Source organism: Hemicordylus capensis, chromosome 2, assembly GCF_027244095.1.
Source record: "Hemicordylus capensis ecotype Gifberg chromosome 2, rHemCap1.1.pri, whole genome shotgun sequence".
Lineage (NCBI taxonomy): Eukaryota > Metazoa > Chordata > Lepidosauria > Squamata > Cordylidae > Hemicordylus > Hemicordylus capensis.
In genome coordinates, this window is record NC_069658.1 from 266261352 (window position 1) to 266286287 (window position 24936).

A 24936-nucleotide genomic window follows, 5' to 3' on the forward strand; every position below is an offset into this window, starting at 1 on the left:
CCACAATGGCCAAAGGCAGCGTATGATGGTTTTTGTAGTCCCACAACATCTGGGGACTCAAGGTAGAGAACCCCTCCCTTAACCTTTATGCCTTAGGGCAAGTTTATATCAGGGCTGCACAACTCAAATGCCCTAGTGGGCTAGAACCATCCACAACTTGGTGTGCAGGGGCTGAGGTCAATTTTTAGCACATTAATACATTAAAATTAAAAATATTATTAGTTATTTGTGGATCTATTACCCCTATCAATGGACCCATAGTTTTAACCAGGAATAAAGATAAAGTGTGTCATTGTCAACTCCTGGCGACCACAGAGCCCTGTGATTGTCTTTGGTAGAATATAGGAGGGGTTTACCATTGCCATCTCCCGCTCAGTATGATGATGCCTTTCAGCATCTTTCCTATATCGCTGCCGCCAAATATAGGTGTTTCCCATAGTCTGGGAAACATGCCAGTGGGGATTCAAACGCGCAACCTCTGGCTTTCTAGTCAAGTCATTTCCCTGCTGCGCCATTAGGTGAGAATAGTTGCCAGAAAATAGGTCCTGTGCCTGCTCAATCAGTGGGGCCCCTGGAGTGCAAGCCAGCCCAAAATAAATGCCAATTCCTCTCCTCTCCCTAAATTGCCGTTGGTTTCAGGCTGCAATCCTACACATGCTTATATGGGATTTAACTTCACTGGGTACACCATGGAACATATTTCTGAAAAAACATGCATAGGATGGCACTGTAAGGCAGTTTCCAGCTCCTGAGTTGCTGCAGGATACCTGGGGGCCAGTAAAATATTCCCTGTGGACCGAATCCGGCACCCAGGTCTTACGTTGTGCAGACCTGCTTTTGCCTCACTTCCCCCAAGCAATGAGAAATTCCAGCAGCCTCCAGCGTGCTTTGGATTCTGGTTTCCTAGAGGGAGAATCATTGCAGACAGATGGTGTGTCTTTATAGTATTTGGTTTAATAATACAAAATATACAGGTTGAGCACTGGGTGGAGATTGATGATAGTAGGGCATTCTTGGAAACCAGCAACAGGTTGGTTGCAGAGGTAAGCCCTGCATCCTGAGATGCTGAAGCTTTCTGTCTTGACTGCCGCCCCCCCCCACACACACACACAGCAGGAGAATGTGCATGGGGAGCAGGTAATCTTACACCTCCCGAATCTCTGCCGGAAGGTGGGAATTGTATGCCTTTGTCACATTTCTTAATGGCAGCCTTCTCCAGGATCTTTTAGGAGTTGTTAGCAAAATATTTCTTCACCTGTTACCCACTGATTAACTTTCAAAAGAATATATAGCTATATGATATGATATATATATAAATATGATAAAGTTGCTTATATTTGTGATTTCCAAAATGTGTTATGGAGACCGTGAGTTACCCATAATGTGTTACTCGTAATGTTAATTGTGTAATTTCCTTCTCTGCAAATGAGTTGATAGGAAAAGGGTTCCCTGTAGGTAGGTACTAGGAAGATTAAAAACCATTGGTTTATTTATTATGACTATATAGTATGTATTCAGTTTCTAAAAGGCTAAAAGTTTAAAATGCAGTTAGAGCCATCTAAAATCAACAATAAAAATTGAAACAACACAGCAGCAATAAATACAGAACATACAAAAAGCAGTTCATAACAAACAAAAGAGAATTATATGAAAGGGGGACGTCATCAGATGTGGAGGCCTTCTGTGTTGTTCTCCAATCACATGAAGTAATGATCAAAAAGTAATCTTTAGGCTATGATTAAAAAATGTCAGACTGCATGGGGTGCCTTTGGAAGAAAGCATTGCCGGGCATAAGAGAATGGGAGGGAAAACTCAACACATTTTTGTCTGTCCTAAATGAGTGCCTATTTGTGCTTCACCGCTCAGTGTATAACATCCTAACATAGGAACATAGGAAACTGCCATATACTGAGTCAAACCATTGGTCTATCTAGCTCAGTATTGTCTTCACAGACTGGCAGCAGCTTCTCCAAGGTTGCAGGCAGGAATCTCTCTCAGCCCTATCTTGGAGAAGCAAGGGAGGGAACTTGGAACCTTCTGCTCTTCCCAGAGCGGCTTCATCCCCTGAGGGGAATATCTTGCAGTGCTCACACATCAAGTCTCCCATTCATGTGCAACCAGGGCAGACCCTGCTTAGCTATGAGGACAAGTCATGCTTGCTACCACAAGACCAGCTCTTCTCTCAGCACATGGTGTGTGCTTCTAACAACAGTGTGCATGCAGTGCTAGCCCCCATGTTTCTGAAGCTCTTGCACAAGACCAACTATTTTTTGTGTGCTCTCCCTGCATGCTGGAGTTACAGGGACATGTTTCTGCCATAACAGAGCACTTCTGGAGTGTGGGGAAAGGGCTGGAAATAGTTGCACTCTGGCACAAGAGCACCCCCACTTTGGAAGCACAGGGACTAGTGTCAGGACTAGCACTGCATGTGCATTGTTGCTAGAAGCATATACTGTATGCAGCATTAAACAAGATGCCAGCCACTGTTTGCAGGGTAATGGACTGGGCTGCCAGATGCAACTTATTTTAAGGACTTCCTTATTTTAAAGGGCTATATCTGACTATTCTACATTCTTGGCTTCCATGATGGGGAGGGCTCATAGTCAGAGTCTCAGTAACCATTTTGGCCAAAATATCGGGTTCCATTTTGAACCTCAAGCCATCTTGAAGGACACCCACAGCTGGCCCCTAAAGGCCTCAGCACTAGTTTATCCACCTAATTGGCTTTATTTACTTCAAAGCAGAGGGTGTGTCTAACATAGGACTACTCCCTGGAAGAAACTTCCAAAGTTCCAGTTCTCTCCATTCACTAGGCACTTTCCCAAACAATGCAAGCTTATTTTATTCATTACAATTCTATTTTGCCCTTCCTCCATGGAATCAATGTAGATTATTGCCCCCTTTGTCCTCGCAACAATCCTGTGAGATAGGCTAGAGTAGACTGAGAGATGGTAACTGGCCTAAGGTCACCCAGTGAGCTTCAAGGAGGACAGGTCTATCAATGGCTACTAGTCTGGTGGCTATAGGCCGCCTCCAAGGCGAGGCGCCTCTAATTGCCAGTTGCAGGGGAGGAAGAGCAGGAGAGGGCATGCCCTCAACTCCTGCCTGTGGCTTCTCAGAGGCATCTGGTGGGCCACTGTGTGAAACAGGATGCAGGACTAGATTGGCCTTGGGCCTGATCCAGCAGGGCTGTTCTTATGCCAGAGGCAACTGAACTTGGGTCTCTCTGGTCTAGGGTTGCCAACATTTCACTGCCCAAATAAGAGACACAAGGCAGGGAGTATATGGGAGTCATTGGGAGCCTGAGTGCTCTATCTATTTTTATCACTTTCAACTTAAACTATGGTATAAGTTACAACTTAGATGGCTTCTCCTCTGCTTATTGATATAATCATGGTTATCCAAACTGGGAGTGATGTAATTTTGTTAAGTTTTCTAGAAAGAGAAGCATGGTCAGCCAATAAAAATAGGTTTCACACACAAGCACTATCTAGTAGTCATCGCTTGCATAATTTTCATCATCTCGATACCTGGATAATGCTAAATTAACCAGTAATTGCTGGCTGTTGATGTTAAACTTTTTGTTAATGCCCCCATATGAGGAGGAGGAACATCTGCCCCCAGGAAGACCCCAGGGCGAGGGACTGGGTGCCTGACTGTCTGCTTCTGCCTCTGACCCCCCTGCTTACTATCTGCCCCCCAGGACAGGCTGCTGGACTGTGGTGAGGCTTTGCAGGACTGGGGCACACAGGGGGTGACTTGGCAGTTTCCTGGTCTCCATCTGCCGGAGCTTGTTGCTCAGGACTATTGAGGGTGCTGCCAGTGGCAGCAGGCCCACCTCCAGCGGGGTCGCTACCAAAGGGGGTCGCCCCTTTGGGAGAGCCACTTCAGGGGACAACGAGGGTGAGGGCCAGGCCTCCTGGCCCAGGTATTTGTATGTGTGTGGGGGATTTAATAGTGGGGCTTCTATTTTAATTAGTCCTGGGTGTGATTGTTTTAGAATGTGTCTGGGCTTACCTGGAGATGGGGATACAGGGGGCGTGTCCACTGACTGTGGGGTGGAAATTCTGATGGTGGTGGGGAACAGAAGAAGTGACGTTGGCAGGTCAGCGGGCCGTTGCAGGGGATGGAGACCTGGAAATCTAAGAGCTGTTTCCCCTTCCGGCTGTCCTGCCAGCTCTTTGACCATGGGGAGCAGTGCCGACCACCCTTGGAACCTCACCTTGCTCCTCTATAATGCCAGGTCGGTCCAGAACAAACCAGAAACCATCTATGATTTGATTCTGGATGAAAGTGCCAACCTGGTATGTATTACAGAGACCTGGTTGGGGGAGGTTGGTGGCCTGGTCTAGTCGCAGCTTCTCCCTCCAGGGTACTCTGTTGAGGAGCGGGTGAGGGACTGTGGGCGGGGACGTGGAGTGGCTATGATCTATAAGAATAACCTTTCCCTTACCAGGATCCCTGTTAGAGTGCCAGACCATATCAAATGTGTGTACTTAAGTCGAGGGACCAGGGATAGACTGGGACTTCTGTTGGTGTACCGATCGCCCCGCTGCTCAACAGAGTCCCTAACTTAGCTGACAGACTTGGTCTCAGGCTTGGTGTTGGAGTCCCCCAGGTTTGTGGTGCTGGGGGACTTCAATGTTCATTTCGGGACCAAATTGTCCAGGGCGGCTCAGGAGTTCATAGCGTCCATGACGACTGTGGGCCCATCCCAAGTGGTCTCAGGACCGACACACGTTGCAGGTCACATGCTTGATTTAGTCTTTCACTCCAATCAGGGTGGTGTTCTGTGGGTGGGGACTCCTGTGATTTCTCCATTGTCATGGACGGACCACCATCTGGTTAAGGTTGGACTTACAGTCACTTTCCACCTTTGCAGGGGTGAGGGACCTATTAGGATGGTCCGTCTGAGAAGGTTATTGGATCCAATAGGATTTCAAGAAGCCTTGGAGGGATTTAGTGTTGGCTCTGCTGACGATCCTGTTTAAATAACTTTTTATTCAATTTTTCACAACATAAGATACACACACGCACACACAAAAAGAAAAAAAGGAAAGGAAAAAAACACACACACACAAAAAGACAAGAGGATTTCCATCTCATCATTAGAACAAGTATCAGTTACAATACCCAAGTCTTGCCTGTAATTTAATTGTTCTCCCCCCCCCGTTAAATCATACAAAAGTCAGCTCTAGGGCATTTTAAAAACATTTTTGTTACCACTCAAAAGCCTGATAGAAATCCATTTTATAATATGTTTTTAGGTAAATAAGAAGAGGGTCCCACTCCCTTTTAAATGCTTCAAATTTATTTCTTAATAATGCTGTTAGCTTTGCCATTTCTGCCAACTCTAACACTTTAAGTATCCAATCCTCTTTACTCGGACAATGGATGTCTTTCCATTTGTATGCAAATGTCAATCTTGCTGCGGCTGTCAGATACATAAAGAGGATCCAGTATTTCCTAGGCAATGAGTTATTATCAATGCCTAGTAGTATTGTTTCTGGGCTCTTAGGGAAAGTCATTTTAAACAGTTTCTTAAGCTCACTGTATATTAAATCCCAATAGCCTTTAGACTTATTACAAGTCTACCATAAATGTATATAGGAACCCTCCTATTTTTTACACTTCCAGCATTTGCTTGACATGTTCTTGTACATTAAAGCCAACTTCTTAGGAGTTAGATGCCATCCGTACATCATTTTAAGATTATTTTCCTTTAAATTATAACAGGCAGTGTATTTCATGTCTTCTCTCCATAGTTTTTCCCATTTCTCCAAGTCTATATTGTAACCAAAATCCTGAGCCCATTTAATCATTGAAGTTTTCACTACTTCCGTTCTTGTATCTTCCAATAATAACATATCATACATCCTAGAAACTAGTTTGTCTTCCTTGTCACACAACTGTTGTTCAAATTCTGACTTTGATTGATTAAGACCCTTTTTACAATCTTGCTTGAATAAGGCGCTAATCTGGTGATACTGAAACCAAGAAATATTCCAATCCTGCATAAGATCTAGTTTAAGTTTGTATTTTGCACCTTGGGGAACAAGCAGTTGTCGATACGTAGGCCATGTCTGTTGCATATTTTTCTGTTTTCTAGATATAACTTCCAGTGGAGATACCCAAAGTGGAATTTTTGGTTCTAACACAAGTTTGTTTTTCATCCATACCATATATAAGCTTTTTCTAACATAGTGATTTAAGAAGTCTTTATTTACTTTTACCTTATCATGAAATAGATATGCATGCCAACCATATCTTATATCAAATCCTTCCATATCTAACAGTCTTGGGTTTTTTAATGTAATCCATTCTTTCATCCAGCTTAGGCATATTGCTTCAAAATATAACTTAAAATTCGGTAATGCAAACCCTCCTCTCTTCCTGTCATCCGTTAGGTTTTTAAAATTTATTCTTGGTTTTTTGCCCTGCCAAATAAAGTTCTTTACGTCTTTATGCCATTGATCAAAGATTGACATTGTATTTATTATTGGTATTGTCTGGAAGAAATATAGCATTTTAGGAAGAACATTTATTTTGATAACATAAATTCTTCCAGTTTATGATAGATTCAATCTATTCCATCTACATAAGTCTATCTTTATTTCCTTCCAGATTTTAATATAATTATTTTGAAACAATAAGGCATTATTTGTTGTAAGCGTAACCCTTGGTATTTTACCTTTTTTCCTGCATTGAAACTGGATCTCAGGACAAATTTTTCAATATCTTTGCTCATGTTTTTAATTAATACCTTTGTCTTATCCTTATTTATATAGAACCCTGCCAAATTCCCTTATGATTCTAATATTTCCAATAATGTATCAATTGACTCTAAAGGATCTTGTAAAAACAACACTATATCATCTGCAAAGCCTCTTAGTTTGTATCTTTGTGTCCCTATTGACAATCTTTGTATTTTGGTCTCTTCCCTTATCATCCTGCACATAATTTCCAAGACCAATATAAATAATAATGGAGACAAGGGGAAATCTTGTCTAGTACCTTTTTGAATACTAAAATAATCTGTAAGTTCTCCATCAACTTTAATGTTTGCTTTTTGTTCAGAATATATAGACCCAATCGCCCTTATATAATTAGCTCCAAACTCTACAATTTCCAGGGTTTTCAACATAAATTGCCAGGAGATGTTATCAAAAGCTTTCTCTGCATCCAAAAGTAACACAGCCAGTTGTTTATCATTATGCTTTTTGTAATATTCTAATACATTTAAAACAGTTCGCACATTGTCCTTTATTTGCCTTTTTGGTAGAAATCCAGCCTGATCTTCATGAATTAACTCTACCAAGACCCCCTCCATTCTTTTAACAAGTATAGAAGCAAATAATTTATAATCATTATTAAGTAAGAAGATTGGTCTATAATTTTTAACCAGAGTTTGATCTTGGCCAGGTTTTGGTATTTATGTAATAGTCGCTTGCCTCCATGAATCAGGGAACCAACCCTTCATCATGATTTCATTCATTGTCCATTGTAATGGTTGAGACAATACTTCACTAAAAGCTTTGTAGTATATAATAGAGAGCCCATCTGGTCCTGGCGATTTCCCCCCTTTGCTCGCTTAATAGCATCCTTAACTTTGTTGGAAATTGGAAGATTCAATATTTCCCATTGTTTAGGGTTTAATTTTGGTAAATTCTTTAATTGTAAGAATTGTTCTACTTTATTTATATCAACCTTTCTTTTTTGATAAAACACCTCATAATATTTATAAAATTCTCTTTTAATTACTGACTGTTGATTAATAATACCACTGGACGTACTCAGACTCATTATATAATTATTTTGCTGTTCAACTCTTAATTTCCAGGCCAGATATTTACCCAGTTTGCCTGTTCAAAAGATTTCTGTTTTAGAAATTTTAAGTTTTTCCATCTCCTCCACCGTCAACATGGAATATTTCTGTTTTAATACCTTTAATTGTTGTATTAAAGTTTGGTCACCTTTCCCCCCCAATTAGTTCCCCTTCCAAGTCCTTTATTTGAATCTGGATTAGGTCCTTATTTTCGATCCTGTTGATGCTCTGGTGGAAAACTGGAACTGCAAACTCTCCGGGGCAGTAGACATGATCGCTCCTAAGCATCCTCTCTGATCCGCTTCAGAATTGGCCCCTTGATATACGGAAGAACTACGAGGGCTGAAGCGGCAAGGTAGACAACTGGAGCGCAAGGGGAGAAAGACTCGACTCGAATCCAACAGATTACAACATAGAGCACATTTGAAGATCTATGCTCAGGCGATACGTGCGGCAAAGAAGCGATTCTTTTCAGCCCGTATTGCATCTGCCAGTTCAGTGCAAGTTCACATTCTGTCTCCACAATTACTTCTGTGTCTGATGTGGAGGTGTCCAGCGATTCCTCTTGTGTGGTTAAGTTGGATCAGTTCCAGTTTGTGACTCCTGAGGATGTGGACAAGCTGACTGGAACAATGCAACCTACCACCTGTTCTCTTGACCCTTGACCAACATGGCTTATACTATCTGGCAGGGGGGTTGTTGTAGAAGGCCTGGTAGAGATTGTAAATGCATCTCTGAGGGAGGCAGGATGGCTCCTTGTCTTAAGGAGGCCATTATTAGACTGTTTTTGAAGAAGCCTACCTTGGATCCCTCAGACTTGAACAACTACAGGCCTGTCTCCAACCTTCCATGGCTGGGCAAAGTAACTGAGAGGGTGGTGGCCTCCCAGCTCCAGACAGTCTTGGATGAAACGGATTATCTTGACCCATTTCAAACTGGCTTTCAGGCTGGCTATGGGGTGGAGACTGCCTTGGTTGGCCTGATGGATTATCTCCAATTGGGAATTGACTCTGTTGTGTGACTCTGTTGGTCCTTTTGGACCTCTTGGCGGCTTTCGATACTATCGACCATAGTATCCTTCTGGAGCATCTGAGAGGGTTGGGAGTGGGAGGCACTGCTTTGCAGTGGTTCAGCTCCTACTTTTGGGGCAGGTTCTAAATGGTGTCCCTTGGAGACTGTTATTCTCCAAAATCTGAACTTTTGTATGGTGTCCCTCAGGGCTCTGTATTGTCTCCGATGTTGTTTAACTTCTACATGAAACCACTGGGAGAGATCACGAGGAGATTTGGTGCAAGGTGCTATCAGTATGCTGATGACAACCAAATCTACTTCTCCATATCAACATCATTGGGAGGGGGCATAACCTCCCAAAATGCCTGTCTGGAGTCAGTAATGGGCTGGATGAGGGATAACAAACTGAGACTGAATCCAGACAAGGCAGAGGTACTCATTGTGTGGGGTTGAAACTCGGGAGATGAGTTTGATCTGTCTGTTCTGGATGGGTTCACACTTCCCCGGAAGGAACAGGTACGCAGTCTGGGAGTGCTTCTGGATCCGAAGCTCTCCCAGGTTGAGACGGTGGCCAGAAATGCCTTCTATCAGCTTTGGCTGATATGCTAGCTGTGTCTGTTTCTTGAGATGAATGACCTCAGAACAGTGGTATATATGCTGGTAACCTCCAGAATGGATTACTGTAACATGCTCTATGTGGGGCTGCCCTTGTGTATAGTCTGGAAACTACAGCGGGTTCAGAATGCAGCAGCCAGGTTGGTCTCTGAGTCATATCGGAGAGACCATATTACTCCTGTATTGAAAGATCTACACTAGCTGCTGATAAGTTTCTGGGCAAAATACAGTGTGTTGTTTATAACCTATAAAGCCCTAAACGGCTTGGGCCCCGGGTATTTAAGAGAATGTCTTCTTCGTTATGAACCCCACCACCCATTGAGATCATCAGGAGAGGTCCTTCTGCAGTTGCAGTTGCTCATTTGGTTGCTCATCTGCAGTTGCTCATCTGGGTGACTTCTCAGGGATGGGCCTTCTCCGCTGTTGCCCCAGAGCTTTGGAATGTGCTCCCTGATCAAATAAGAGCCTCCCCATCTCTGACAACTTTTAAAAAGTCTTTAAAGATGCACTTATTCACCCAGGCTTTTTATTAAATATTGTTTTAACAGTTTTAGCATCGTTTTAAAATGTTGTTTTAAAAATTTAAATTGTTGTAATGTTTTAACTTCTACTATGTTTATTTTGTTTTAACTGCTGTTTTAAGTTGGGTTTTTTGTCATTTATTTTAACGAATGTTTTAGCTTTTTGTTTGTTTGTTTGTTTGTTTGTTTGTTTGTAAACTGCCCAGAGATGTGAGTTTTGGGCAGTATAGAAGCATGTCAAATAAATAAATAAATAAATAAATAGTGGGGCTCTTGGCAACCCTCCGCCTGCAGGCTGCAGCCCACCAGCACCACAGAGTATTCTGGCAGGTAGGGAGAAGGGAAAGGAGTTGGAGCTCGTTAGTTATGATGTTGTTAGTGAAAGTAACTGGTTTGATCTGAGACATAGGTCTCCCCATTAGCCAAAAAAAAGGACAAATGGCATAATGTAAGGGACAGGCAATTTTGGGCTGAAATAAGGGATGTCGCTGCTGATAAGAGACTGTTGGCAACCCTACCTGGTCTACCACTCTTTCCACTATGCACTGGGTCATTTCTTCAAGATTCAACGCCTTCTCAAATTGCCATGAAGTGCTCATTCTCACCTGCATCACTCAGCAACACACAATGATCATGACTGGGCCAGTTTGGATGATGCTGCATCTACTGGCTTGAGCACATGCACTAAGGGTGTGTGTGCATCATGAGCACACATTTCCTTTCCCCTCTCCTGGTGTACCAAAGCACCTGTCCCTAATTGCATGGGAGGATGGTTCATTCAAACCACTCCTCTGCATGCACCACAAAGACTAGTTTCAAGGTATTTATTTGAGGGGCGAGTAGAAAGGCAGTTCAGCAGGCGACGTAATTAACAAGACTCAAAATGGATCGATAAGTTTGCAATTTGATTCCCAACTTGAGAAAGACTGAAATTACAAACATTGTTGAGCCGTGTCAAGATGAACAGCAGCATTTTTATTCCAAACAGAAAAGAGGAACGGGAGAGGTAGGAAAGAAGGAAGGAACTGTGGGGCATGATTTTAATAGGAAAAAAGAGAGAGGGGAGGAAAGGGAGGAGGTACCATTTCCAGCTCTGCTTCACACAGCAGGGAAGTGCCAGAGGCCAGCACTGCAGCTGTTCCTGCTCCATGCCCTCAGCGTTCAGATCCCTCTTCATTTAAGGGGCTGCCCCAGGGCACCACAGACCCATACAAAATGAATGCCCCTTACATTCACACTTAGGACATAATGGATACTCCTTTGTGATAATTCAGACTTCAAAAGGAGCCCAAACAGACAAGGCTCCAGCTGGGAATAGCCTCCCAATTTTAAAAAGCAACTGAAAAGCATCATCGGAGGCTTCTAGTTTTTGTGAAGGAAACTCCACTGGGAAAGCTGCTTAACTCCCCCACCCCCCACCACCGCCACTGTTTGTCCAGTCAAAGCTACCTTATCTGAACTACTTTTCTCCCTATAGGGGGAAATATACAGAGATCCTATATGTTTTTTCCATGCAGGTGTTGAAGCATGTGGTGGGTCAGTTTTGAGTGCAGGAAAAGGATAGAGTCGCCCCTCTCCCCACTTTTCCTCTTGACCACAAACTTCTATATTGCTTATTTTTTATTTTAAAAAATCAAGCAGACCTCTATATTGCTTCCAGTTCTCTGGCATATTGTCTCAATCTCTCTATAAATAAGACACTTGATAAGAATTGCAAACCTTTGTCCTCTAACTAGTCCAATTAGGAATGATCCATTGTGTGAGGGAAATCGACATGCAAACTTGTAGTCACTGTAACCAGCTGTACATAGGAGGTTTGGTGTAAATTATAGCCTTTGAGCTATTCAAATAAGAAATTGACCATTGTCTCTGTAACAGCTGGCAGTGTGGGTGGGGAGAATGAAAACAATCTTTTTTGCAAACTGAAATGATGTTGTTTGGTTGTTTCACTTTCAGCTACAATACTCTATTAATTTATCTTGCTCACATACAAGAGGAAAAGAAAAGCATATGCACTGGAACATCAAAGAGACCTGGGAATGGCTCTTAACAACTATAGATTTCTTTTAAGGCTGTTAAAATGATGTTTGCAAAGGACCATGCAGGGAAGCCTGAGAGCCGTGCTGAGGAACCTGCTGTGGTGTGGTGGCCATTTTAAGTTCCAGTATATAGAAACTAAATTTTAAGCAAATCCACACATTTCTCTAAGAAAACATGGACAACTCAAAAAATGTGGGAGCGGAAGTGTGTGAAATGATAGGTTGTGCACATCTCGGTGCCTTAATGGCCATCCACATGCATTTGCATGGATGTGTGCTAGGAGACGAGATGTGTCCTTTAGCCTCTCAGACATTTAACTTCTGGAGACTGGTGAGGTAGATAAAACCTTGCACTAACAAAATTAGCACTTGAAATCCTCAAAGGCAGAGTTTGGACAATGTCTGAGGTATGGCATGGAACAGAGCCTTCTTGGTGGTAGCACCTATGCTATGGTATTCACTGCCCTGGAAAATCTGACTGATTTCTTCCCTCCCAGTGATAAGTAAAAATGATGCTACTCAGGCACACAGGTTCCCCACCTTGGATCCCCAGATGCTGTTGTAGTCCCAACTCCCATAATCCACAGCTGCAACGGCCTTTGGGAGTAGCAGTCCAAGAGCATCTGGGGACCCAAAGCAGGAAACCCCTGGCTTAGAGTGTCTCTTAGACTTAGAGCAGTGGTGGCCAGAGCGGGTGCCGCCGGCTGGTGGTGGAGGGAAGCCTCGTTGTAAATGAGTAGATGCTTGCCTCTCCTCCCACGGTTCAGAGCAGTGGTGGGCCACCCAGCACCTGCCACTCAGCTGGCCACGCAAACGGCCTCCACCAGTGACCTGAGAATGTGGCCTGCATGGGCTTCGTTTGCTGGTTGCTGCTCTTTAGTGTTTTGAAAGCTTTTGTTTTGGGTTGTTGTTTTTAAAAATGGTATACATGGTTTGGTTTTATCATGATTTGCAGCCAACTCAATGGATTCTTATATGTTGGAAAGATGCAGTATAAGTATCTAGATACTTTTTCTGAAAATGCTGAAATTTGACCCTCTTCTGGACGGAGAAACAGAGCGGCTGTGGGCAAGTGGGGGATACCAGCATGGCAGACTCAGGGTGGCCCGCATATATCCTCCCCCCCCCGCCTACAAGGAACCTGTAAGGGGGGGGGAACCTAAGGGGGCTAGCTCACTGCAACTGCCCCCCTGTTAGTCAATGGGATGGAGTGTCCCTGAGCTCAGATGGTTAGCAGATAAGCGTGTGGAGAAGTAATAGAACTCTTCGAAAGGAGGTGGGGAAGAGGCCTCGAACAAAAAGAGGGAGAACTTTATCAGCTTGAAGAATGCTCCCTCAGAACAGTCACAAGGCCTTCTGCTTCTCGGGGAGAAAAATTTGTTTTCTCACCAGCGATTTCACAGGTTTGTGTTTCTGAGAGGGAAAGACATTGAAAAAGACTGGGACTGAGCACCAGTGCCCCTCCTGCACAACACCCAGAAAACGGGAGTGGGGGTGGGTGGGAATTGCATATGAAATAAGACTCGAGTTAGAGCATGCACTTCTGTCTTTGTTACTAACTTTTGTTTTCACTGTGCTCAGCCACAGGCTCAGGTAACACTTGCACACCAGGCTTATTCTGCAACATTTTGTTGTGGATCCATTCTCGTTCTAATAAGCAAACAGAGAGGAGAGCTGGTCTTGCGGTAGTAAGCATGACTTGTCCCCATAGCTAAGCAGGGTCTGCCCTGGTTGCATTCAAATGGGAGACTTGATGTGTGAGCACTGCAAGGTATTCCCCTCAGGGGATGGTGCTGCTCTAGGAAGAGCAGAAGGTTCCAAGTTCCCTCCCTGGCTTCTCCAAGATAGGGCTGAAAGAGATTCCTGCCTGCAACCTTGGAGAAGCCGCTGCCAGTCTGTGAAGACAATACTGAGCTAGATAGACCAATGATCTGACTCAGTATACGGCTGCTTCCTATGTACCAATAAGGGATAGTTATTTATTTACCCGGAACAAGGATTGTCCTGGTAAGCAGAGACAGTTAGAGCATATGCAGTCAAGTGGTCACAATCCATTCAATTATCCAATTAATTACTCACTTCATTACCTAATTATGTCTGTTGATGCTTAATACTTTTACAGCTCAGTGTGTTCAATGGAATGCATGGCCAGGTGCAGGTACAGAGGCTTCCAGCCTGAGTTGTTGAGGCTGGAAAGAGAACAGTTCCTCCCATGGGAAGGACAGTGCTTCGCGTTGGCAAATTGCCACGGTGGGGCAAAATCGGCCCATTCCTGTCTCCAGCATGTGGAGGGGAGGGCAGGCTGCCTCCAAGAGGGACGACTGCATGGGGTTGCCATGTCTCTGTGTGCACAGAATTAACCTTGTGCCTCTCCTCCCTGCTGCCATTTGATAGGCTTGCCAACTGACCAGAAAAAAATAGCATGGCTTGGGCCCATGCCTTTAAACAGCCAATCTGCAGAAATCAGCCTTTTACGGCATAGAGCTTTATATTGTCAGCTGCTAAAGTCTGGACATCAAACAGTTGTTGAAGGCACAGCAACAGAGGCCAATGTAAAAAATGGGGACTCTGCCTCATACCAGGTCCCTGCATATAGGGTATTTTGTATTGTTTTTATTCATTCATTCGATTTATTTATTTATTCGATTATTTATTTATGTATTTATTTGCTTTTTAATTTTTTTTTTAAAAAATCAGGTGTGTGTGTGTGTGTATTTATATTTTTTTTAATGTGACTTTTTTATAATCTTGTTTTTAAATTTTATTATGAGCCACCTTGGGATTTTCTTAATGAAAGGCGAGGTATAAATTTAACGATAGATAGATAGATAGATAGATAGATCGGGTTCCTCCCTCTGGCTTTCTCTCTCACCCCCACTGTTCATTATTAATGGAGTTTTCCTATCCATACCTCACTTACCTATCAATAACAATTTTAATCTATATTCACAACTCCTAGTGGCATAGCTGCTGGGTACAGAACAGGGGTTCCCAACCTTGGATCCCCAGATGCTGGACTAGAACTCCCATCATGATGTTGCAATGGCCATGTCACAAGATCTGGGGACTCAGGGTTGGGAACCCTTACCCCAGTATATATGAGAGACCAGGGGCTCTCAACCTGTGGTACCCCAGATGTTGCTGATAGACAACTCCCATCATCCCCAGCTGCAATAAATTGTAGCTGAGCACAATGGGAGTTGTAGTTCAGCAACATCTGGAGTGCCACAGGTTGGGAGCCCCTGCATAACCAAGCACATGAGTTATGAGTTCACATGAGCTAAACTGACCATGGTGCAAAGGAGAATGTTTTGTAAGGGGACTAGGAGGAGCCCTTGAAGAAACATTGACTGTCCTAATTTATTCCTCTGGATTCACATGTTGTAGCCAATGGGTGGAAAATAGGACACCACTGTTTCTCTCCCCCCTCCCCCAACAACACTTGATGGTGTTGTGTCCCTTTGATTGAGTGGTTACGTGCAATATCCGCAAGATGGCAGTGTGGTACAGCTGGAATGTGGAACTTGAAAGCCAAAGCTTTCTCGTCTAGGAAGTTGTAATTAACTGGCTGGCCCTAGCTGTGGGCTAGCAACAGTGCAGAATATCATCCCCGATCTTATTCTTCACTATCATCTATGGGGGGGGGGTTGGTCTCAGTTTGAAAGCGGATTTAAGGGCCAGATCTGAACTGAGCCCCAGAATGGTGGGGGAGGGCTTTAATAAAGCCCCCCTTCTCCACTCTGGGGCCCAGCAAACCCGCAATCCAGATTGGATCCTCTGTGGCTGGTATTTACACCCCCCCCCAGACTATGGGAAGCACCTATATCAGGCAGCAGCGATACAGGAAGATGCCGAAAGGCATCATCTCATACTGCGTGGAAGGAGGCAATGGTGAACCCCTCCTGTATTCTACCAAAAGAAAACCACAGAGCTCTTTGGGCGCCAGGAGTTGAAATCAACTTAATGGCACACTTTACCTTTACCTGGAAAAGCACACCCACCATGACCAAAGGTATGCCAAAGGAGTGCCAAACTATGGCTTTCCAGCTGTTGTTGGCCTATGTGGAGGAATGGGCCTAGATCTCTTGGTTTTTGTAAATAAGCCCTTGTGAATTGTAAATGAATTGTAAATGGTATTAATATGCACAAACTCCTTCTTTATTGTAAATAGGATTTCTGTGTTAATATGCTTGCAAGTCCCTATGTTGCAAAGAATGCTGGCAGGGTCAAGAGTTGGGGCCTGCTGTATTTTAGCTTCACATTTAGAATGTCAGTGACAATTTGGTTTTGGAGGGAAGAGAATTTTTGGAAAATGGAGGGAACTTTGTGTTATACAGATTGGATTGTTTGAAAAGAACTGTTGGGACAGTTTGTGTATATATAGGAGGCTGCTTTCGTCAGAGTTGAAGAGAGTCCAAGAGTTGAAGTTGGTGAATCAGTCAGAAGAAGTCAGAGTTGGAGAGTCCAGGAAGAAGTCAGGAGTGTGTAGTTGGAGATCAGAACTCAGAAAGCTGAAGGGAATGAGTCCAAGTGGAGGAGCTGAGGCCAGTCAGAGCGGAAGAATTGCTAGCCCAGGCTGAGACAAGCGATGCTGCTGTGGCTGTAGCAAGAGCTGAAATCATGGCAGAACCCGGCTGGCCAGGCCTGTACTGTGAACAGGACGAGAGAAGGAACCAGCCAGAGTTGCTAAAGGTGTTCATCAAGGATTCTTAACTTAGGGCTCAGTGAGGTTAGTGGATAGTGGAAGTGTTTTTGCCCACATTTTGTTGGTTCCCTGTGCTCTTTTGGTTGATGGTTTTATTTTATATATACTAAGCTTGTGAACACCTTTAGTGGCGCAGTGGGGAAATGCTTGACTAACAAGCAGAAGGTTGCCAGTTCGAATCTCTGCTGGTATGCTTTCCAGACTATGGGAAACTCCTATATCGGGCAGCAGCGATACAGGAAGATGCTGAACAGCATCATCTCATACTGCGTGGAAGGAGGCAATGGCAAACCCCTCCTGTATTCTACCAAAGACAACTACAGTGGTCACCAGGAGTCGAAATCGAGTTGTAGGCCAACATCTACAGGAAGGCCACAGTTTGACACCCCACCTTAGTTTGTTGCAGCAAAGGGTAAAGTGTGCTGTCAAGTCAGTTTCGACTCCTGGCGCCCAAAGAGCCCTGTGGTAGAATACAGAGCCCTTTGGTAGGAGGGATTTACCATTGCCTCCTCCCGCGCAGTATGAGATGATGCCTTTCAGCATCTTCCTATATTACTGCTGCCTGATATAGTACCAGCGGGGATTCAAACCAGTAACCTTCTGCTTGTTAGTCAAGCATTTCCCTGCTGCGCCACAAAACAAATGCATTATTATTATTATTATTACATTTATATTCCGCTCTTCCTCCAAGGAGCCCAGAGCGGTGTACTACATACTTGAGTTTCTCTTTCACAACAACCCTGTGAAGTAGGTTAGGCTGAGAGAGAAGTGACTGGCCCAGAGTCACCCAGCTAGTATCATGGCTGAATGGGGATTTGAACTAGGGTCTCCCCGATCCTAGTCCAGCACTCTAACCACTACACCATGCTGGCTCTCGCATTAAAGGCCAACAGATTTATTGTAGCATAAATTTTAATGTATTAGAGCAGGGGTTCTCAACCAGACATGGGCCATGATGGGAGTTGTAGTCCAATAACATCTGGGAATCTAAGGTGGAGAACCTCTGAGCTAGAGCCCCTTTCAGTCAAGTTCATGAAGATATTTGGTGGGCAGGTATCCATATAAATACCCATAGACATGTGGGTACAGATTAAAGCAAATGGTAATGATCCAAAGGCCATGAAATTCAAAGGGTCCAGTCTGCAACACTTCTCTGCAATGTTTGAATGTATGCAAGAAAAGCACAGTGACAGCTTACATCCATGGCAACTGGTTTAAGATTACCTTCCTAGTCCATTCTTAGCCTACTTTCCAGTAGACTTGAGATCACCCAGCATTCTGTGTGTGTGTCTGTGTGTCCCCCACCAACTTCGCAACGCCTGGACCAATATGAACCAAATCGGGTACAGCTTTAGGGACACACAGGGACAGCTCAATGGTCCAGTTTGTAATGATGACATCCACCCCAAACCAAGATGGCAGACACATGAACATTTGAGGCACAAGAGATCTAACTTGTGCACCTCAATTTGCACCAAATTTAGTCCAGATGTAGAGACAGTGAAAGGAAAGTAGTAGGGATGTGCGTTTCGTTTCGGATACAAAACGTTTTGTGCACAAAACAGGCCGTTTCGGCTGTTTTGAAGGCAAAACAAAACACCCAATGCTCAAAACAGAAAATTTTGTAGCCAAAACAAAACATCCCTGTTTCGGATACAAAATGTTTGATTGTTTTGGCTGTTTTGGAACTCCATTTTGCAATCGCAAAAAGTCTTTCTCCTTCAGTCTCCATTTTTAGTTTTGACATCTGTTTGAATTTCCAGCCCACAGACTGGCCAGCAAAAGCATGGACTGATCTGCTGGCAATTGCCTCCTTATTCCTTTTAAGCAAATTTAAGGGTAGAATTCACCCTCATTGGCTAGTGGGGCAGTGTGCATTTACCCTTATTGCTCAGTGGGGAAGTGTGCATTTCATTGTTGTTGTTTCACACTGTTGTGTGTAGATCAACTGCATTTTGGGTGGGAGGGATGTGGATGTGCATGAGCTTTGGAAACCTGCCTGATTTTTTCCCAAAGCTCTGCTGTTAATGTGTGATGTTGATGTCATTTGGGGTGGATTCGGGGCAGAAAGGGGGCTTTGGGGGCAGAAGAGTGGTTCAAGTGGTAGTGCCCCAATGGGTGCCTGCTGCCACCCAGATTCCAAAGGAATTGAGAAAAGGGCTGGTTTTTAAAGAATTTCTGAAGTTGACGTGTCTTTGGGGCAGATTTGGGGCAGAAAGGGGGCCTGAGGGGCAAAACAGTGGGTTGGGTGGCAATGCTTCAAGGGGTGCCTGCCACTTGCCCTATTCCAAAGGAATAGGGCAAAAGGCTGATTTCTTAGGAACTGTTGAAGTTTACGCTTCTTTAAGGTTCCCCCCCCCCCGGGAATAATGGAGGTTTCAGAAGACCCATAACTCCACCTGGGGGGCACTGGGGTAGCCGGGAGTGAGTGGTGGTGTAGTGCACACAGGGTGCCAACCACCCCCATGGGTTGCTAACCCATGGGGTGCTTGGTTATGTTGTTTCTGAGGTGTTCTGAGTATATATTCTCTGGTAGCATATGAGATTTTCAGTGACAAACCATGAATCCACTCTCATATGCTACCAGAGAATCTGAATCTACACTCAAACATCTCAGAAACAACAGAACCCAGTACCCCATGGGTTAGCAACCCATGGGGGTGGTTGGCACCCTATGTGCTCTACACCACCACTCGCTCTGGGCCACCCTGGTGCCTCCCAAGTGCAGTTATGGGGCAGGAATTATGGTCCATCATTCCCTATGGGGAAGAACTTTACAGACGCGCAAACTTCATTACATCTTTAAAAATCAGCCCTCTGTCCAATTCCTTTGAAATAATTCTGGCAGCTTTCTTGCCCCCACTGGGCACTACCACCCACCCTACTCTGCTTTGGGCCACCCCTTTCCCCCCCCAACATGAAGCTATACTTTTGCTGAAACCTCCATTCTTCCCTATGGGAAAAATCCTATACTTCAAAAATTCACCAAAAACCAGCCCTTTGCCCAATTCCTCTGAAATTTGGGTGGTAGTTTCCACCCATTGGGCACTACCACCCCCACCCACTAGTTTTTCCCCGGGGCCATTTTTCAAAATCCAAAATGTTTCGGATTTGGATTTTGCAATTTCGAACAAAGAACAAAATTGGGGTGTTTCGGATTGGCTGATTTCAAACAAAGAACAAAACGGGGGTGTTTTGGATTCGGGCCAAAAACAAAACAGAAAAACAAACAAAACGCACAACCTTAGAAAGTAGGCTGAATAGTGCTTACTAGAACAACTTGCAGGGTTTTTAGTGGAATCAAAAGCAAGATTCATTTTAGTTTTGTATGTCCTTTTGCTGACTGTGATTGGAAGTGTTTTTGCGTTTCTTAACAAAAAAATACTCATGACATTTTACTGGGAGGACAAACTGTGAAAAATGTGGGAGGAGGGGAGAATCCCCCTCTTTTAAGAAAGATAAAGGAAAGGCGGCTGAGGGTGCCAAAGTAGAGTGATGAGAGACAAAGGCAGACAGGCTCCTGTCCCTCTCTTATAGACATCAGAGAGACTTCTAGTCATAAGAAAAGCCCTCATGGATCAGGCACAAGGCCTATCTATTCCAGCATCTTGTTTCTCACAGTGGCCCTCCAGATGTCTCTGGGAAGCCCATGAGCAAGAGATTAAAGCATGCCCTGCTCCCACCACGGCTCTCTAGCAACTGGTATTCAGAAACCAGTTCCTGCTCAGCCTTTCCAGGACTGGTCATAACAGAAAAGTAAATGTAGGCAGTGGCTTGTCGTGTGGGTAGCCGCAGAGACAGCGTCTCCTTTGGATATGGTTAATTATAAATCCCCCCCAGCCAACTTGAGAAAGACCAGTGGAGTACATCTGGTTATATTTAACATGTACAGACAAGCATATATTTACACATGAATTCTCCTTCCATTTGAATTCTTACACATGGTCATTGCACAGGTATAAATTCTTTTCCCCATATGATCCCAGAGCACAACAATCACAGGCCTGGTTCATACAGTCATTCAAATCTAGGCTTAATGTGGGTTACCAACATTAGCATGGTTGTGTGAACCTACGTCAAGTTGGTTTATGACCCAAGATCAGTTGGAGATTCCCATCTTAGTATGCATTCACACAATTATACTAATGTTGGTAACCCACATTAAACCTAGATTTGAATGATTGTGTGAACCAGGCTACTGTTTCTTCTGTAGATCATGATCACATGTATATACAGTTCAAATATTATGAAAATAGGGATGCTGTCCAAAGCTACAGCATCTCCAAGAGCACATTGGCAAGCCCTGCCCCCATTGTGAGGCACAGTAACACAGTAACCCCTCCTACTGGCCATGATTACAGTGTTTGTGTGAAGAGACTATCATTGTATTCATGGGAAATGATCAGAACCCTGGGATGATAATCTTCCCATAATTAGAACACTGAGATGCATTCTAATCATAGCAGGAGGCGGGGTTTTAAAGCATGACAGCACTTGGGTGGGGCTTACAGGCACATTCTTGTGGATGCTGTGCTTAGGTAGGGCATCCATGAGCACAATAATGTCTGCAGGTCTTTTATTTGTGATCAAATACATCAAGCTTCTATATCAAGGAGCAGTTCTAGCTCTCTCCCATTTGCCTTTTCCCAGCTGTTACAGTCCACAAAAGATTAACCCAGTTTTCTGCAGAACTACAGAGCTGCTAGATCAAAAATTCATCTAGAAAAGAGCTGTAATTTTTGCTCTATGGAGAGGCAACATCTTGAAGCAATCAAGTCCAGTTTGTACCAAAGCGCTGTGTTTGGTACAAATGCAGGGGTTTGTTCCAACTAAAAGTTGGTACAAACCAAATTTGGTTTGTACTAAAACCAATTCCTTAAAGTAATTGCCAATTCCTAAAAGATTTAGGAATTAATGAAAATCCTGTAAAATAAGATTTTTTTTTGACAATCATGTAAGACAGTTTTAAAAATCCAGACCTAAACCAGTGTAAACTAAAATTCTGCACCAAAAATGGGAAATTTGGTCACCAAGTACACACATTAACTCAATATGCACATCCATTTGCGTGTTTTCAGTCATTTATTCTGGCCAGAGGTAGGGGGCTATGGAGAGCACTCACAGGGCTGTTGAAAGGCCAAAATCTGTTTTATTGTTTAATATGTATTACATTCATTATTCATCCTTCCCTTCACAAGCTTAGAAAGTCTGTGAAGTGCAGCATACATAGATACCAGGGGCATAGCTACAATTGAACAAGAGGGAGACAAATGTCCTTGAGCCCCCAAGGGAGGGCGGCACCGCCTGGGTGACAGCTTCGTCATTGCCGCCACCGCACACACACACCCCTAGTGGGGAGCCCATCTTCACTTTTTATCCCAGGGCCCACTCCAACCTTGCTACACTCCTGCTAGATACATAGAACTTTGCTTCTTCTTTTCCATTACCACCGCGGATCAGGGAAGAGCTGTAATGCAATAGGAGAGCGCATTAGTAGAACAGAAAGTACCAGGTTCAATCTCTGGCATCTCCAGGCAGAGCTGTGAAGGTTCATTATCTGAACCCTGCTGCCAGACAATGTAGGACACCCTGAGCTAGATGGCCCAAAGGTCTAACTCAATATGCAGCAGTCTCATGCATTCTTAAAATAATTATTGCTACTAATGGAAAATAAAATGGAACAATTTGGAAAATAAAATCCGGAAGAACACACAAAAATCCTGTCAGCTCCTTTGAAGAACAAGAACACGAGGGGTTGCAATCATTCCTTTTTCTGTCCAGCCACTAACTTTACCTTCAAGTCTCCCTGTTTACCAGATAGATAGGATGATTGTCGATCCAGAGACAGAAAGAATCTGTGCAGAACAGACTATTTCAGAGTAAATGAACAGCAGGCAGAGAGAAGAGCCTTCAGCAATGCACGTAATTGTGTGTGGGAGAGCAGTGATCCGTGGTGTGAAAATAGGTGAATTTCCAGTTTGCAAGTGTCCCTGTTTTCCCCTGTGAAATGTTGGAGGGTGTGATGCTTGAGTGGCATGCATTTTGTTTTGGAGATTGTCTGGAGGCAAAAATTAATGCTGGAAATATGAAAATCAGCTAATGTTAGGCCAAAGATGACCCAGCTCACCTGATGCAGAAACAGCTCCATATGCCAAGCCTTCTGGAGTGTCTCTCATATCCAGCGAATCATTACAAGTAGAACACAACTGGCATCAGCTGGCAGAGGGGTAGTTGTGTTGTCTTTAGCAGCAAAAACAATAAAGGGTCTTGTGGCACCTTGGAAACTTTGTCACAAGCAGGGCTACTTTGTGCCACAGACAAGGGCAGCCAGTTCATGAGGCAAGGTGAGACAGTTGCCTCAGGTGGTAGATTATTGGGGCACCAGTTGGGAGGCAAAATGCCCCTTCCTGCCGCCATCAGTGTAGCTCTTTGGGTCTAGCCTAACTTTTGCGAGAAGTGTGGGGAGAAGAGAGAAGGCTGCCCTCCTCTCCTCACACTCCTTGCAAAGCTAGCAAGAAGCCTGAGGAGAGGAGGCTGCTGACAATTTTCTCTCCTCCTCACCCTCTTTCCCATGCCACTGTATTTATTTATCTGATTTGATTGTATATTGCCCAGCTGACAAATCCCTTTGCAAGGGCTAGTGTTGAAAGGGGGCTGGCCCCCACCAAGGGGGCAAGGCAGAATTTGTTGACCTGGCTCAGGCACCACAGTACCTTGGGCCACCGCTGGCCACAGAAGCCATTTGGGCTTCTTCTGACGAAGCTGGACCTGAGAGCACCCCCAGACTGCAAAGCGGAATCTGATTCATCTGATAAAGTGGACTGTAGGCTACCATAAATTCAAAGTGCCACAAGACTCTTTGTTGTTATTACTAGAATCAGTATGGAGAGATTGGGGTTTTTAAGCAATTTCGCAGATTCTTACCCCTAATCCTCTTGTTTTCCCTCTCATTATTCTACTAATCCTACAAGGAAATGAGCAGCATGACAGGTAAAAGCAACAAGAATGTGCCATGCAAAATGGGCAAACTGTGCTTTGGGGACCAAGCATTAAGTTATAAAATGAAGCAGAAGGGCCAGCCTAATGTTTTTCGAGCTGGGATTTTTGGGTGGGGGATATAAACCCTCCTGCAGGGGCACCAAAAGCCATGGGAATGAATAATGCTAAGTGCTGAATTGGTATTTGGAATCAGGGAGGGGCTGAATGAGGGCTGATAAACAAAGGCTTGATCCAACAAGATGGAGGTTTTACAGGTAGCTGGTTTGTCTGCTAAGAGACAAAAAGGGGCTATTCTCACGAGCAGCAAAAATCGGGCTAGGAGAGCCTAGCCCGATTTTAGCTGCTTGTGTAAACTACCGGGCTCGCAGGCAAGGCCAGTGGCTTACAAGCGGCTGGCCCGCTTTTGTAGCTCTCCCCTAAACCCGGGTTTGCGGAGCAGGCGCTCTGCAAACCCGGGCTTCCCAATCATGAGTAGCCGTGGCGCAGCTCTGCTAGTAGACCCCCAGAGGGGAGGCAAAAAGCTGCCTCTCGGCTCCGGGAGTTTCCCCAGTATGCCCTGTGCACTTGCGCAGGGCATACTGGAGCTTCCGGGGGCCACGCAGCACCCGAGCTCCACAGCCCCCGCCGGCTCCGTGTGGAGCAATCGTGTGGGCGTCCTATCTGGCCGCCCAGGGCTCCCGCTCTGATCGTGAGCAGGGAGAGTGGGCTTAGCCCGCTCTCCCCGTTCTGCTGCAGAAACTGGGTCTCACCACTCACTGAGACCACCCGGCTCAGAGGCTATTCACACGATGGGGCGAAATCGGGCTAGCGGAGGCTAGCCCGATTTCGCCCCATCATGTGAACCACCGGGCTCGGCTGTGAGCCCGGTGGTTCCTAGGCGGGTAATCCGCCTAACTACCCCTGCCCTAAAACCAGATTTATGGAGCGAGTGCTCCACAAACCTGGTTTTAAAGATCGTGAGTAGCCACGGCACAGCTCCGCGCCGCCGTTACTCATGAGTAGACCCCCAGAGAGGAGGCGAAAAGTTGGCTCTGGGGGTCTCCCCAATATGCCCTGTGCACTCGTGCAGGGCATACTGTAGCTTCCGGGGGCCACATGGCCCCCAAGCTCCCCAGCCCCCGCCAGCTCCGTCACGGAGACGGCAATCGTGTGGGCAGACGATCCGGCCGCCCAGGGCTTCCTTCCTGCTCATGTGCAGGGAGAGCGGGCTTAGGCCGCTCT

General features: G+C 44.8%; 1 protein-coding gene and 1 long non-coding RNA gene across 2 annotated transcripts in view; one reads left to right on the top strand and one right to left on the bottom strand.

Moving 5' to 3' along the window:
• The window catches only part of LOC128347215 (uncharacterized), a 61451-nt gene that overhangs the window by 18088 nt on the left and 18427 nt on the right, over positions 1 to 24936 (top strand). The gene's annotated exons all lie outside the window — the stretch shown is intronic.
• Positions 21878 to 24936, bottom strand: part of IHO1 (interactor of HORMAD1 1) — an 86993-nt gene continuing 83934 nt past the window's right edge. Inside the window, exon 8 of the mRNA XM_053301515.1 lies at positions 21878 to 22183. Coding sequence (XP_053157490.1) covers positions 22160 to 22183 — 24 coding nt within the window. The 3' untranslated portion in view covers positions 21878 to 22159. The remainder of the gene's footprint in view (positions 22184 to 24936) is intronic.